The sequence below is a fragment of the Balaenoptera musculus genome, chromosome 3 (assembly GCF_009873245.2).
Source record: "Balaenoptera musculus isolate JJ_BM4_2016_0621 chromosome 3, mBalMus1.pri.v3, whole genome shotgun sequence".
NCBI lineage: Eukaryota > Metazoa > Chordata > Mammalia > Artiodactyla > Balaenopteridae > Balaenoptera > Balaenoptera musculus.
The window spans coordinates 14313108-14329238 of record NC_045787.1 but is presented as its reverse complement, the minus strand read 5'-3'; the positions used below and the strand labels follow the sequence as shown (position 1 = coordinate 14329238).

At 43.9% G+C, this 16131-nt stretch overlaps 1 protein-coding gene across 1 annotated transcript in view; it reads left to right on the top strand.

The window, feature by feature from the left end:
- Positions 1-16131, top strand: part of MYO10 (myosin X) — a 214682-nt gene that overhangs the window by 31844 nt on the left and 166707 nt on the right. Inside the window, 1 exon segment of the mRNA XM_036845816.1 lies at positions 15708-15806. Coding sequence (XP_036701711.1) covers positions 15708-15806 — 99 coding nt within the window.

The window sequence follows — 16131 nt, the reverse complement described above, 5'->3', positions numbered from 1 at the left end:
GAGGAGGATGGCGGGAGGAGAGGCCGGGAGCTGGGCAGTGACCCGAAGCTGGCCTTAGGGGCAGGGTCCTGCCTCAGTGGAGCTGTTGCCTGGCCCCGCTGCCCCCATCCCGTGTCCACCCTGCTCCATAGGAGGGGCCCCTCTGTGTCAGGGGTTCACCCTGGTGGGTTTGCGTTGCACGCAAACCCTCGCTGCCAGACGTGAATCGGGCTTTTTACTGAGCGGGGCAGTTGGCGTGTGTGTGTGCGTGTGCGTGTGTGTGTGTGTGTGTGTGTGTGTGTGTGTGTGTGTGTGTGTGTGTGTGGCGAGGCTTCAGATGTGGCTGGAGTGGTCTGGGAAGGACGGAGTCGGGCGGCACGGAGGAGGGCTGGGCTGCCGGACGCCAGTCCGAGGAAATTTCCTTTCGTCCCTCGCTGGGCAGGCAGCTCTTGGCTGGGCTGAGCCTGTTGTTCTCACCGCTGGCCCGTGGGTAGTGAGAGGTTTCCCAGGAACGAGAAAGGGGAGCACAGGGCCTTCGCTTTGGGCCAGGGCCGCTTTGGTGCTGGTGGGGCCTGGCATCCAGGGGTCCGGGAGGAACCGGGAGGAACCTCCCTTGGCGTCAGGACTCGGAGCTTCGAGTTACCTGCCCCAGTGGCCCTGGGCCGATTTATTTGCAGGCTCCAGACTTCACCCCACTCCCCTGCCCCCGGGCTTGGCTTATTCTTGTCCGCCCCAGTAGGGTCTTAACTACAGCCCCGGCCCCTGCTTCTGCCCACCTATCAGTTCTACTCGAGGAGATCTTGAGAATTTCCAAGCTTTGAGTGACTCAGAGTCTTATGGACTGAGGTGGAATTAAAAGTTGATACCTCAAAGACTTGGTTGCTGGGGGTTTTTTTGTGTTTGTTTTCTAACAAATATAGTTGGAAAAAAGTCTACTGCATTGGAAAACAATGTAATTTGGCCCCCATTTTACTGGTAAGTGGGGAGGCTTCAGTGGTCTCTAGCACCTGGTCAGTTAGAGTTTGAGACTTTTCTTTCTTGGACTAGACTAAGGTGAATGCCTTCGTTGTTCGGTGTGTGGAGCTGTTCATAGTTTACAGATGGTGATTAAGTAGAGCAGGTAGGCCCGTTGACAGCGTGTCTTCGTCACTGGTCCTCAGCTAATTGGCAGAAAATTGGACCTTTCACCTTGAGACTCCCACTGGCCCATGGCGGTGGGTCTTGTTCATCCCTCAGAACCCCGCTCCCGTGAGGCCCGCTTCCTTCGCCAGCACCCCTCACGCGGGTACTGTGTGTGTGTCCCCAGATGAGTCCCGTGGCGTCAGGTCTGGACCGCAGGTTTCTGGAAGTCAGGTTTGTCTGTTACGAATCTTTGTCCTGTGTCTCTTGCCCAGCATCTTTGTTCAGTCAATCGGTGACCATGTCTCTCCGTGGAGAATTCCTGATTATCCCCTCACCTTCGTTCTCCAAGTTAGCCTGTTTAATCCCCGCAGTACCTTGGAGGGAGGGAGGGTTTATTTCTGCTCTTCTGAAGGTGAGGAAACCGAGGGCTGTGGAGGTTAATTTGTCCCAGGCCACGTGGCTAAGAGCCAGTAAAGCCAGGGTTCCCATTCAGGCAGTTTGACTCCTGGATTTGAACCACCATTGGAAACCACTACACTCCAGGGTAACCTAAGACTGTCCTCCCTGATGGAGGGACATTCTACAGAATACCTGACCTGTATTCCTCAAAACTGCCAAGGCCTTTAAACACTGTCACAGAGCAGAGAAGCCCTGAGGAGGCATGGGATCCTGGGACAGGAAAAGGACGTTAGGGAAACGCTGGTGTGAAATCCACATGAAGTGTTGGGTTGCATTCATAGTAATGCACCTGTGTTGGCTCCTTAGCTGTGATGAATGTAAGATGTTAACAGTTGGGGGAACCCAAGTGAAGATGTGTGGGGACTGTCTGTATTAGCTTTGCAACTTCTCTGTAAAATCTGAAACTATTCAGAAAATAAAAGGTTGACTTAACAACGGCAAAACCACCACAAACCCCACTGCCTTCTGCCGCCTCTGGCCTGTCGTGTGCCAGGTGCCTGTGTGTCCTCCTCCGCGTCTTGTAGCTGCCCTCCAACGGAGAGGCCTGTGTCCTTGGAGAAGAATCTCAGATTTCAGCCCAAGTTGGTGATGGAGACATAACCCGGCATTGCCACTGGGCTGTTGGATACGCTGCCTTTTTAAGACAGTGTCATTCTCTACCCAGATCTCTCTGGAACCCAAGAAGAGATGGAATGGGTTTTGGCACAGGAGAGAAATAATTTTATTTAGATAAAATCATGGTAGATATCAAATGGAACAAACACAGGCACTTTGGTCATTTAAACTGTTTCCACCACCCTCAGCACCCCCATCACCTTCCTGATGGGTGTAGCCTGTCTTTCTAAGTTATTTTTAAGTGCTTCGTAGCTGGAAAGCAACTGAAGTTGTAGTTTTGGTGGTTGGGAGGAGAGGTCAGTTCCCGTGGTTATTTAAACTAGGCCTGTGTATTCTTAGGTTCTGTAGCTTGGCATTCAGAGGAAAGCGAAATGAAAGCCATACGATGGCTGGAAGCCCTGCTGGGTGTGACCTGGGAGGTGCCGGCAGCAAGACCCCAAATATAGATACTGCCACGCTGGGTCCAGGGCCCTGTGGCTTTGGAGCACTTTGGTAAGCTGTCTCGTGTGATCTTCTTGTGCTTGTACAACAGACAAGTTAGATGACTCCTCAATTTGCATGGAGAAGTCTCAAGTAGTTAACAGCTGTCCTGAGCTACAGGTAGTAGAGCTGGATTTGAGTCCACACCTTCTGGGGAAGCATCCAGTACGGTTTCTGTGCCCTCTTACTGACATCTTGAGTGACCCTGCATCTCTCTGTGAGCGGCACGGTTCCTGCAGATGCCACCGTGTGTCCCCTGGGCAGTGAGCAGGGCCCTGAGATAGGATTTGGGATCGAGAGTGAATGAATACTTATCCCTCATCCAGTGTGTCTGGCCCTGTTCTAGGTGCTGGGGATTCACTGGCTGGTGAAACAAACCCGCCACTGCCTCCTATAATACAGGTGATAAAATCCTAGTATAACATACATCACATTGTCAAAGCACTGAAATAACTCTTGTTTTGACGTTCTAGGGAAAGCATATAAAACTTACGGTCGTTGACATGGGTGAGTGAATTGCATTCTAGATGTCTTCTGAAAGTCATGACATTTGTCTGCTGCAAAAATAATAGCTGGTATTCCTTTGCTTGTAAATGATGGAGACTCAGTAAAAAACCAGTGTAAACTGGAAAGAGGAATTTCTTGGACCTGTGTGTTGAGGGAGATCAGGGATGAAAGTGGCCTTTGGGATAACTGGATCCAGGGAGTGGACGAAGTCGGGTGCGAACCTGTTTTTCTTGTAGCTGTTTGTCTCTCTCCCCCTCTCCTCTTTTCACTTGTGAGATAATTCACATATAGAAGTGAGCCTTTAAAGTATCCAGTTCAGTGGTTTTTAGTATATTCACTGAGTATACTACTGGTATAATATTCGCATATACGAATGCTAATATATACTAATAGTTGTGCAACCATCACCACTATCTAACTCCAGAACGTTTTCATCACTCCATAAAGGGAACCCCACACCTATTAGCAGTCACCCCCTGTTGCCGGTCACTGCCTATACCTGCCCTAGGCTGCCAGCAATCTGCTTTCTGTCTCTTTGGCTTTACCTTCTGGACATTTCATATACATGGAGTCCTACAATATGTGGTCCTTGGTGACTGGCTGCTTTCACTTTGTGTAATGTTTTCAAGGCTCATCCATATTGTAACATGTATCAGTTCTTCATCCTTTTTTATTGCTGAATAATACTCCGTTCTCTGAATATACCACATTTTAGAAACAGTCTGTTCTTCAGTTTGTTTGTTTCCCAGTTTGAGCTGTTGTGAATAATGCTGCTGGGAACATTTATGTGCAGGTTTTCCTGTGGCCATATGTTTTCATTTCTCATGTATATAGCTGGGAGTGGAATTCCTGGGTCGTATAGTAACTATGTTTAACTTTTTGAGGACCTGCCAGACTGTTTCCCAGGGCAGCTGCACTATTTTACATTCTCACCAGCAGGGTATGAGGGTTCTAGTTTTTTCATGTTCTCACCAACATATTACCTGTCACTTTGGGGCTGGATGATTTCTTGCACAACTCTCAACTCAGGAAGTAGGATTTTATGAAAAAGATTAAGTGTTTTTGAATTCAGTAAAATTCTGCAAAGGAATTAAGGAGCATGTACGCAGCTGAAATGAGAAATAGCTGTTTCAAGTTTATTTACTTCCTACTGTGTTCTTGGGTCATTCGTTTTTATGAAGTAACGACAAACTCCTGAGTAAGTTTGTGTATTTTTTCTGAAAACAGATGGTAGCCAGAATACAGCCAGGATTTCATTAAGATTATCTTACCAGTTTTTGTTTGTGTGTGTGTGTGTGTGTGTTTGAAAGAAAAGTATTCTTGTCAAGAATAGGAAAGGACAGAACTCTAGGAAATAAGAGGTAGAGGACGTCTGGTATTGCGTTCCATGAGGAGTGAAAACATCTTGTGATATTCTTTTATTGTCCCTTCTGTTCTATATCTCCTACTGTTTCCACTAAAAGGAAGAGTGGAATGCAGTTCTGAAGCCAGTTATTTTGTTTTGTGTCCCTTAGAGAGGATTTCCAGTAGTTTTTGAGAGTTCTTAGAACAGTTGTATTCATTTTACACAGTCTGCAAGGCCTACTCCCAATTACCTACTTCTCTTCCTTGTCTTATTCTTCTGCCCCTCCTGTTACCTAATTCCTTTCTTCAGAAGAAAGACTATATAGGAAGAGAGTATTAGAACAGGCATAGTTTTACCTCTAACATATAAATGTTTTAGAGCAGGAACGGTTTTATATACTGGTGAATCTTTCAGGGTGCCTGGTACATAGTAGGGGGCTCAAAAGATGCTTGCGGAAAGGTGGCTGGGTGGGTGGATGGATGGATTTATGGATGAAGTGACTTACAGATTGAATGGATTTTAGGTGTGTTGGCTGATTCTTTGGGTCCATTTTCTGTTTTCTTTTAAACACATATGTGTTGGCTGTGTGATGATTGGTTAACTCAGAGATGGAATAATTTGTTTTTTGTTCCTTGGATTGTCACATTCCTACACTGTCTGAGATTGTCTCAGCAGCTTGGAGATGTCTTGTTTCTTTCAGTGTCAGATTGTTTCTGGGATTATTTCTAGTCACTGTAGTTTGAAAGAATAACTGAAAAGCTGTTTGGAGGAGTTGTGAGGAAGGTAGAGAAAATTAGAATATAAAGCCGGGATGGAATCAGTTGGCAAGTTGGAACCCCATAATCAGGGGTATAAACTTTCTTTTAAATTTTATTTATTTATTTATTTATTTATATTTATTTATTTATTTTTGGCTGCACTGGGTCTTCTTTGTTGCTGTGCGCGGGCTTTCTCTAGTTGCAGCGAGCGGGCTTTCTCTAGTTGCAGCGAGCGGGGGCTACCCTTCATTGTGGTGTGCAGGCTTCTCATTGCAGTGGCTTCTCCTGTTGCAGAGCACGGGCTCTAGGTGCGCAGGCTTCAGTAGTTGTGGCATGCGGGCTCAGCAATTGTGGCTCCCAGGCTCTAGAGCACAGGCTCAGTAGTTGTGGCTCACGGGCTCTAGAGCACAGGCTCAGTAGTTGTGGCTCACGGGCTTAGTTGCTCCGTGGCATGTGGGATCTTCCCGGACCAGGGCTCAAACCAGTGTCCCCTGCATTGGCAGGCGGATTCTTAACCACTGCACCTCCAGGGAAGTCCAAATAAACTCTTTAAAGAATTACAAGTTCATAAATAAGGTGTCTTGTCCATTAAAATAATTTGTTTTTCTTTTGATTGGGAGCGGGGGATGCCAATGTGTCTTTGTATCTTCACCTGGGGAACAATGAGCAAAGATTAGTTTATTGTTGGCAAAATCTTTTACTGTTTTCTTTCTTCTTTTTTCTGTCTTTCCACCTCCTACTGCTCATGTACTCTTCATGTTATTTTCTGCATGGAAGCTACAGCTCACAGTGGTGACAGAGTTTGACCTTACGGGCGGACAACGGGAAAGAATATGGATGCCACATGATCCTTCTCACTGGGAACTGTCCAGGGACACGGGACAGATTGTCAACTCTATAGTATTGAATGTAGGCAGTCTCAGTTTACAACCATACTGTTTTTTATGTGTTGATGGTTGGGTGTTTGGGACATGACACGTCTTCCTGTGGGAATAGTGCTATAAATGCTCTTTAGGCCCAAGAAATGATGTTGATGCTGATGATGACGTAGCTGACAGCTACAAGTGCATTTCAGCTACAGATAGCTGGAATATATTCCTTATTAAAAAAAAAAAAAAGCGGTGCCTTTAAAGACTTCCGTAGGCCAGTCTGGGGAGTTACGCAACACTTGTCACACAGTCTTTGGGAGTGTTTGTGTGGGAGGGGTTATGTCTATGAGTTCTGAAGATGAGTGTCAGCAGTACATTTTCCCCTGGAATTTCATGGTGGCATCAGCTCTGATGGGTGTAGAACAGTTGTTCTTGGCGTTGCCTATTATAGAAAACAAACACCATCGCTGTTCCATAACCACAGTGAAATGGTGCAAACTTGGGATCCTTACGCCGCATGTTTCTGACCTTCCGGGCTGTGTGCTCACAGCCTCCTGTCATTACTTTTCCCTCCTCAGCAGTTGGTGCTGGGCCCGCACTACCTGAGTTCTGCATCCTTTGAGCACTGAGCCTGAAACCGCCCAAGTTCCTTTGGGAGCTGAGCAGTCGTGGGCTCTTTGGAATCTGAGACAGTTGTGCAGAAAGGAGTGCCAGCCTCAGGTCTGAAGCCTCACAGTCACGAGGAGGAAGTGAGTCAGGGGATCACTCAGCCTCGGTGGCCCCGTGCTCTGCCTGCTGCGTGGCAAGGAATGCACAGACCGCCCACTGCAGTAGGGATGCCGGGGACAGCGGCTGCCCAGCTGCTTCACGTTTTCCAGGCCCCTCTCGAGGGGCGGCTGTCTCTGCAGGGGAGATGCCTTGGGGTCCACCTTTTCCTTTCATTTCTAAGTTTGTCCCCAGCCAGCAACGCTCCTTTGTCCCCACTGCTCGTGTTCACGCTGTATTTTTCATACTCACTTTGTACGCGTGATGATGCTTTACTTCGTTCTCACCTGCACCGTTTCCAAACATTCTGACAAGTTGTGCATTGAGGTTTGCAAGGACTTGGAGTTGAAATCTCCCCTGAGGTGAAAGAGCACAGGTTTTGGAGAGGTTTCGTCTCTGCAGTTCCAGTTGTCTGCATAAAAACATTGTTAGCTCTAAACATGAAAAGTACATTAAAAAAACCCGAAACAGCACAGTGGACCGAGAGGAGAAAAAGGAGACAGTCCCCCTAGTACTGCCGTCCAGCCGTCTGCCTCGGAGACCTCGTTCCTTTTGCTCGTCAGAGGTTTTGAATCACGTTGTACAGGCCCCTCCCTTCCTTGTGTAAGCACCCAGCCGAGGTCACCGGAAATTAGATCTGCCCCAGGTAGGCCGTGTCTGGGCTGATCCTACTTTGGGAGGTTGTGGAAGTTCCTAGAATTGAGACAGTGGAGTCTGCTTTCAGTTAATGGGTCTGAAAACTCCTTTAATTTGGCTGTGGCTCTAGAACTTTCTGTTACTCTAGACCAGTGGTTCCCAACTAGGACAGTCATCTCCCCACAGCAAAAAACTACCTCACGCGAAATGTCAGTAGTGACGCAGTGGAGGAACGTGTGTCAGAACTCTGTATGTTACAGATGCCCTGTGTCCTTTGAGGTGGGTTTGAGTAATAAGCATTGGAAAAAAATAGCATCTGTTCAGTTGATGAAAAGGCGTTCCTACTTCCAACAACAACAAAAATGACTCTAAAAGAGGAGAGATCTCACTTACATGGGGACATCCCCCCCCCACCAAAAAAACCCCCTGAACTCATAGATAGAACAGATTAGTGGTTGCCAGACGTAGGGGGTGGGGGGATTGGGTGAAGGGGGTCAAACGGTACAAACTTACAGATATAAAATAAGTCCTGGGGACCTAATGGACAGCATGGTGACTAGGGTTAATAATACCGTACGGTGTATTTGCTACTCTCTTAGCAAAGAGAGTAGATCTTAAAAGTTCTCTTAAGAAAAAAAGAATTAACTATGTGCGGTGATAGATGTTAACTAGATTTACTGTGTTGATCACTTCTCAGTATATACAGATATCACATCATTATGTTGTACACCTGGAACTAATATGTTACATGTCAGTTATACCTCAGTTTTTTTTTAAATTAATTAATTAATTTATTTATTTTTGGCTGTGTTGGGTCTTTGTTTCTGTGTGAGGGCTTTCTCTAGTTGTAGCAAGCGGGGGCCACTCTTCATCGTGGTGCGCGGGCCTCTCACTATCGCGGCCTCTCTTGTTGCGGAGCACAGGCTCCAGACGCGCAGGCTCAGTAGTTGTGGCTCACGGGCCTAGTTGCTCCGCGTCATGTGGGATCTTCCCAGACCAGGGCATGAACCCATGTCCCCTGCATTGGCAGGCAGATTCTCAACCACTGCGCCACCAGGGAAGCCCTATACCTCAGTTTTTAAAATACTGTTTAAATCCTTGTACTAACACATTTTACCCACATCTCGTTTCTGGAATTCAGTATCTTCCAAGAGCAGGGACCCCCATGTCCCAGCCTGTTACATTAGACATCTTCTAAGCCAGGTTACTTCTTTACTAAGTCATTGCCGGCAAAAGAGGAGAGCTTTCTTTTGGCTGATTAACTTACTGCAGATTTAAATAGCCATATTAATCTTTCCATTACAAATCTATTTGACCTCTTTGTCTTTAAAAAAAAAAAAAAAAGAGCAGATCACATTTCAGGAACAGATTGTGACTTTATCGTGTAGGTTGCTAGACTCCTGAACCATGGTACTCAATGTGGGCCAAGTGAGCAGTTATGGGAGAAAAATAAGTGCGGTGCCCTGTTCTGGGTCTAAGACTGAGTTGTGTGTTTGGCTAAAGAATGTTCTCTTTTCTGTGAATCTGTAATTAGAACATGCCACACAGCATGGTATTTAAAGTCCATCATCATTATCCCTTTTTAGGGTTGTTTTCCTACCTTATTTTTAAACTCATTTTTTTCAAAGTTCAGGGAGGAGAATCATTCTAAAATCAGAAGAGAAAGGTAAGAGTTTAAAAGAAAAAAACTATTTTTTTAAAATGGGGCAACAGTAAGTTGAAATCTGTGATAGAGGTTTTATCTTCTTAAATGAGGATCACTAAACTTTCTGTGTAAAGGGTCAGAAGGTAAATATTTTAGGCTTTGAAGAGCTACGTCGTGTTTCCGTGGTAGCGGGGAGGAGATAGGTACAACTTCTTGCCCACGGAGGTACTGCAGTCACACACAGTTGGCCGGGGATTTATGATAATCTTCCAGGGAGGGGGGCCAGTAATTGAGGCAGGGATGCCCTCTACCACAGCCTCACCTGGAGATGAGCTCGGACATGTCTCCTTGTAGCCTTGTAGTCTCTGAGGCCCCCTTGTCTACCTAATGAAGAGTGGAGAACTTAATGAACCCAACACCAGTCTTCAGAGTTTTAACACAGCTCTTCCATGCGGTCATTATGGCTGTGTGTGTATGTTTCTTGATATTGCAGTTGCTCAATTACAGAAACATGATTGGGTTTTTCCCATTATGGAGCGGTTAAGAATGTTCATGTACCATTGAGAAGTACATAGGCTGGGAGACAGTTTTTTTAAATGACTTGCAATGACCAAGGTATAATTGCATACAATAAAATTCACCCATTGTAGATTCACGGTTGAGTGGATTTTAGTGCATTTATACAGTTGTGCAGCCATCAGCACAATCCAGTTTTAGAGTCGTTCCATCGACCCCCCCAGAGTTCCTTTTACCACGTTGCAGGCAGCGTGCCCACCCCGACACCTAGCTCTGGGCATCTATTCATCTAGTTTCTGCATTGATGGATTTGCCTCTTCTCTACTTTTTGTGTGTAGCTTCTGTCACTTAGCATAATGTTTTTGAGATTCATCCTTGTTGGTGATTCTGTGATTTGTTTCTTATTACTAAGACTTGTGTAGATTTATCGCATTTTGTTTCTGAACCAGTTGATGGACATCTGAGTGTGTGGACAAAAAAATGTCGCCTGCCATTCCCGTAAAAAAATGAATGTGCCCACCATCAGCCACTGCAGTCGCCCTCAGTGGTGCCCCCTGAGGGGAATTCAGGATGGAGAAAAATAGGATCCTGACCCTAGATAGTTAAGATGCGTATCTAAGGAATAATTTCAATGAGCCCAGACTCTTGCATCTTCCCACACGTAGAAAAACACTAAAATCATTAACTTGAGTTCTTGGGTTTTGTGGTTAGCAGTAATCTTTTGATGTTTGACCACATTTTTTTTTTTTTTTTCCAACACAAACTCCTATATATCCTGGCTCCTCCCTTACCTGTTTGCAACTGTTAACTCGGAACTATCTGAGAGGCTGGCTCCCAGGCTGTAGTCCTCCATAAGGTCCCCTAATAAAACGTAACTCGCAACTTTTAGGTTGTGCATTTTTCTTCTGTCGACAAGTGATTTCTAGTCTATGGCTATTATGAATAATGCCGCTACGAATGTTTGCTTACAAGGCTTTTTAAAAACTTTTTTTTTTTTTTTTTTTTTTTTGAGTAGGTAGATATCAGGGAGTTGAATTCTTGGGACATATGGTGAGATTATGTTTTGATTTTTTAAGAAACCGCCAAACTGTTTTCCAAGGTGGATATACCATTTTATATCACTGCCAGTTTCTCCACATTGTCACCAGCACTTGGTATGGTCAGTCTTTTTTTTATTATAGCCAGGAAATCATTTGTTGGCAATGGAAAAATGGAATCCCTGTGAACCTCATTTTTGAAGGGATGGTATTACTCGCCTCCTTATAGGATTGCTCTGAAGATCAAAGAGATGGGAATTTCTGTGCAAGTGCTTTGTCTTGTAAAACTATTATTGCTGATTATGTGCAGAAAAAGTTTTTAGAAGTTGAATTTAACACATATCTGTCTCAGATTAAGATGAAAACGTCCCAAGTTTTAATGAAACATCTATTTTATGATCAAACTTGTTCCACCTACTTTTAAAGGCATATCTTTGCTCCAAGTGTGAGTTTTCTCCGTCAGCTAGGAGCTTTCTCCATATGCCTGCATTGTACATTAAATTATCAGTCTTATTTAACAGTGACAGAATATAATGGTTTGCATATGGTGGGCACATTTTTCTTCCCCACTCAAACTTGGTTGGTCTGGTAAATGTCTTTCTGTGATTTCGTTTTCAAATGCTTGTGGGTGGCCTCTTTCCTGGACCTGGACATATGTGTTCTAGTCGAATAGAATGGAAGCAGAAAGTTTGGGGGCTGAGAGAAACCACCCAGAACAATCTATGTAAAAATATCCATTTCACCAGTTTTACTTTGCAATTCTGATTCTGTGAAAATTGCCTGTTTAAACTTTTTCAAAGAACAAAGGGAGTGTTTTGAATGCATTTTCCCTTCCTATCTGGGGAAGATACCGCTGTAGGTTTAGGAAAACTGGCCAGTGGGGCTCTAGATTTGACATCTGGGCTGGATTTTGTAAAACTTGTTTATCAGCAGCTCTTCACACCTGTTGAGAAGGACCTTTGGACTAAGGAGGTTGAGCTGTGTGTTTGATCATGTAAGAAGGACTGTGTCAACAAGGGCTTGGTCATACTTTCAAATGAGAAGGTGAAAAGAACCACAAGAAAACTCAAGTAAAAGAAACTGCATGCAGTGTACCCCCTGGGAGTTGGGAGGTTTATATTAATTCAGGTGACAATTTATATTAATTCAGTAATGTTTCATAACATAATCTTTATTCATACTAAATAGACAGTTTTGATACTTGGTAAACAGGGACATGAAATCCTTTTTGATCAAAGCAAAGCAGGTGATGGTCATAGCAAACAAAGCTTTGGACTCAGGATTCTGGGTTGGAGGTCCACTGTGAATTATTTTATGATTTTTACCTAATGAGTAAAAGTTTTTACCTTATGAGTTTGAAAATTTCCATTTGAGTGAGTGTGTGTGTGTGTGTGTATGTGTGTACATGGAGGTATTTGAAAGCTTTCAATGTTGCAGTCTCGACATGTGAATTTTAAAAAGGATGAAAAAGTAGTTCAGGCACTTGGAAGTCTCTTTCTAGAACATTACAAATACTGCAGTTTTGGTGTGGAATGATATTTGGAAGAGCAGTCTTAGAGATGCCTGTAGTAAACGTCCTTTTTGGAAAGGCGCTGTTTGCTAATAAAGAAATCGGGACTGACAAACAGTCGTGTCCTTCTTTCTGGATGTTACCTGTGTCTCAGCCCAAAGTGGGAATCGGAGGTCTGTGAATGACCTGTGCAGGCATGGCAGCTCGGCCGTGTTGGTGTTACGTGTGTTCTTTAAATAAGACAGTTCAGGGTTTATAGAGAAATACTTCATACTCATTTTTGATGCTGTTTTCCATCTTTATCATGGAGGATTTCAACCCCTCTACGGAGGGAAGGTTGGAGAAGTTTGGAGTTAACAACTTAAAATTCCCACAGTAAAGAGAAAGGGGATACCCATGTGGAGGTCCTTGTATAGGGTTGTAGCAGCGATGCTGGGAGAGTCGCAGAACTCGTAAGGGAAACAGGAGCCGGTGCCGTTTTAACCTTGGGCTCCAGCCACCTTGATCTTCTTGGTGGAAACGCTTGTGGAACCTCATGCACATGTGGCCCTGCCCCTGGGTCCCCCTCCTTCCAGAGCCCCAAGGTCTAGCTTGCTGACCCCAAATGCTTTCATTGAACTCAAGGGTGACTTAACGAGGGATCCTGAGTCACAGTGGTGACAACAAACGTTTTAGGTCCTGGCTGGTGTATTTCAAGCAGGATCATCGTTGGCACTGAGGGAGTAACTTGTAAGTTGGATTTTTATATCTTAAACTTTCCCTTTTAGAAGGAGTTGTGTGTGATAACTGAACACTTAAAGGGACCTTTGTGTATAGTTATGTTTTAGTTGTTGACTGACCTATTAGTGCATTTTATTTATTTCTGAATTACTCTAAGGAGACAGTGTGATGTGTGGAAAGAGCATGGAATTAGGAATCGGAAAGATTTGAGACCTGGCTTGGTCACCAGCTGTGTGACGTTAGGTAAGGACGTAAGCTCTGAACTTCAGTTTCAGGGCAGGGATTCCTATCTTACCAAAGGTTAGGTTAGTATTAGTATTACTGAGGCTCTTAGCATGTGACTGTGACACCTCATGGGCACTCCATTACTGGAAGCTACTATTTATGCTATTAGTAACACAACTTAAAGTAGCATAAAGTGATGAGTGTAGTTAGTTTACTTTTATCTTGCTTATCCCCTGGCTTCTCTCTGTGTTGAGAGTGGTAGTAATCCCTGAAACTAGAAGTTGAATGTATAACCAATATATTTTGAATATTTCACTTAACATTTCAAATCAAAACAGAAATTAAGCAGATCAATGAAATGAGGTTGAAAGTTCTAGAACAGAAGTTTATGTGCTATTTCAAGTGATAATTTTGGTATTAAATTTCCACTGTTTCATTTTTGTTGGAGTTAATGAAATTGTTGAGCAGAGTAGAAATAACATAATGAGATACTAAAGCGGTTTCGGCACATTGGGTATACATAAGTCATAAAGGTAATTCTTTTTTAAAAAAAATTAAGTAATTTTTTATTGAAGTAGAGTTGATTTAGAATATTGTGTTACTTGCAGGTGTATAGCATAGTTTTGCAGATTATATTCCATTATAGGTTAATGGATATAATGTTAGATAATGGATATGATTCCCTGTGCTATAGAGTATATCCTTGTTGCTTATCTATTTTATATATAATAGTTTGTATTTGTTAATCCCATACCCCTAATTTGTCCCTCTTCCCTCCCTTTTCCCTTTGGTAACCACTAGTCTGTTTTCTATAGCTGTGAGTCTGTTTCTGTTTTACATATACATTCATTTGTATTATTTTTTTAGATTCCACATATAAGTGATATCATACAGTATTTGTCTTTCTCTGTCTTACTTCACTAAGCATAATTTATCTAGGTCCATCCACGTTGCTGCAAATGGCAGTATTTCATTATTTTTTATGGCTGAGTAATTTCCACACACACACACACACACACACACACACACACACACACACACACACACACACACACACACACACACACACACACATCTTCTTTATCCAGTTATCTGTTGATGGGCACTTGGGTTGCTTCCCTGTCTGGCTATTGTAAATAGTGCTGCTGTGAACACTGGGGTGAGTGTTTCTTTTGGAACTAATGTTTTTGTTTTTTCTGGATATGTACCCAGGAGTGGAATTGCTGGATCATGTGGTAGTTCAACTTTTAGTTTTTTAAGGAACCTCCGTACTGTTTGCATAGTGGCTGCACCAATTTACATTCCCATCACCATGTACAAGAATTCCCATAAAGATAACTCTTTATAATTTGACCAGTGAACACCCAATAATTTCTTCAAACTTTTTTTTATCACTTGTCCTTGAAAACAAACAGTTTTCATGTTGTGAAATCAAAGAAAGAGGAAGTTCAGCATTGAAAAGCTAAGTATTATGGTTGTCATTTTATTTGTCCAGTGGAGAAATTAAAAAGGGAAATGAAATCAATGCCAAAAAAATTGTGCCCCAGGTTAAAACAGTAGGATCTGGAAGTTGTTATCTGTTGGGATATCATCGCAAACTTTGCGGTGCATTTGGTGTCTGGTGGAATCCTACCAAAATTCATACCAGTGGCTTGGGTTGTGATATTTACTAAAACTTATCCCTCTCTTGGAGAGTCTAGTTGACACGTGGATTTGGTCCAAGTAGGAAGTCAGTGGAGTGTCCTGATGCCCTCCAAGTGGGCAAGTGTATGGGGCTTGGACCCGGGAAGATGGAGCCCGAAGGTCCCAAAGAGTTCTTGACTTGGGGTGAAGCAGTGTGGTGACCTTTTTAAACTTGTGGTTTCTGGATGTGTGATGCTGGGCAAGTTTCTTTACGTCTAGGCCTCCACTTCTCCATCTGTAAAATGGGATGATAATGGTGCTTGCCTCAAAGGGTGTGTGTGAAGAGATAATCCACATAAATCAATTGCATTTTAATTAATTAATTAATTAATATTTTGTTTTTGGCTGTGTTGGGTCTTCATTGCTGCGCACGGGGGCTACTTTTCGTTGCAGTGCACGGGCTTCTCATTGCGGTGGCTTCTGTTGTTGTGGAGCACAGGCTCTAGGCACGCAGGCTCAGTAGTTGTGGCGCACGGGCTTAGTTGCTCTGCGGCATGTGGGATCTTCCCGGACCAGGGCTCGAACCCGTGTCCTCTGCATTGGCAGGTGGATTCTTAGCTACTGCGCCACTAGGGAAGTCCCTCAGTTGTGTTTTAGTACTATTTTCTCTGTCCTTTCTCTGTCTGGTGGGACTCTGTCTCAGTCACACTTGTATACGTGTAAGGCTGTGGGTGATGCTTTCTTTGAAGATTCATTCCTTGCTTATTTGAGAAAGATGTTTGCTTTTCAAAAGGTGATTTTTAAGGCATGTAGTAGTCATAGTAATTTTAAGAGTGGTGTTCTGCCACAAAATGCAATCCAAACTCATAGTTAAATCCTGCTTGTTTTGTTTACAGGGGACACGGGTCTGGCTGAGAGAAAATGGCCAGCATTTTCCAAGTACCGTAAATTCCTGTGCAGAGGGCATCGTTGTCTTCCGGACGGACTGTGGTCAGGTGAGCGGAGTCCCTGCAGCTTCGTGACATCCGTGTTCTGCTTCCTCGGGTGGCCCTACGTAAGGGCACGTGTGCTCATTCTCGTCGCCCCTCATACCTTAAACATCTTTTCTCAGTGATACAACAGAATCCCAAAAGGAATGTGTAATGCACACCTCGAGTGTGTGAGAGACACAATAAAAAATTCTCCCAAATCGAAATCAAAGTGTTCTAACTAGTACTGGACAGAGGAGCCCTGCACTTGGCTGGTTTCCTTCCTGTGGATCAGGAAGAATCAGAAGTATAGGGTGCAAGCAATTTGAGAAAAAGTTCAAATATATCAGTA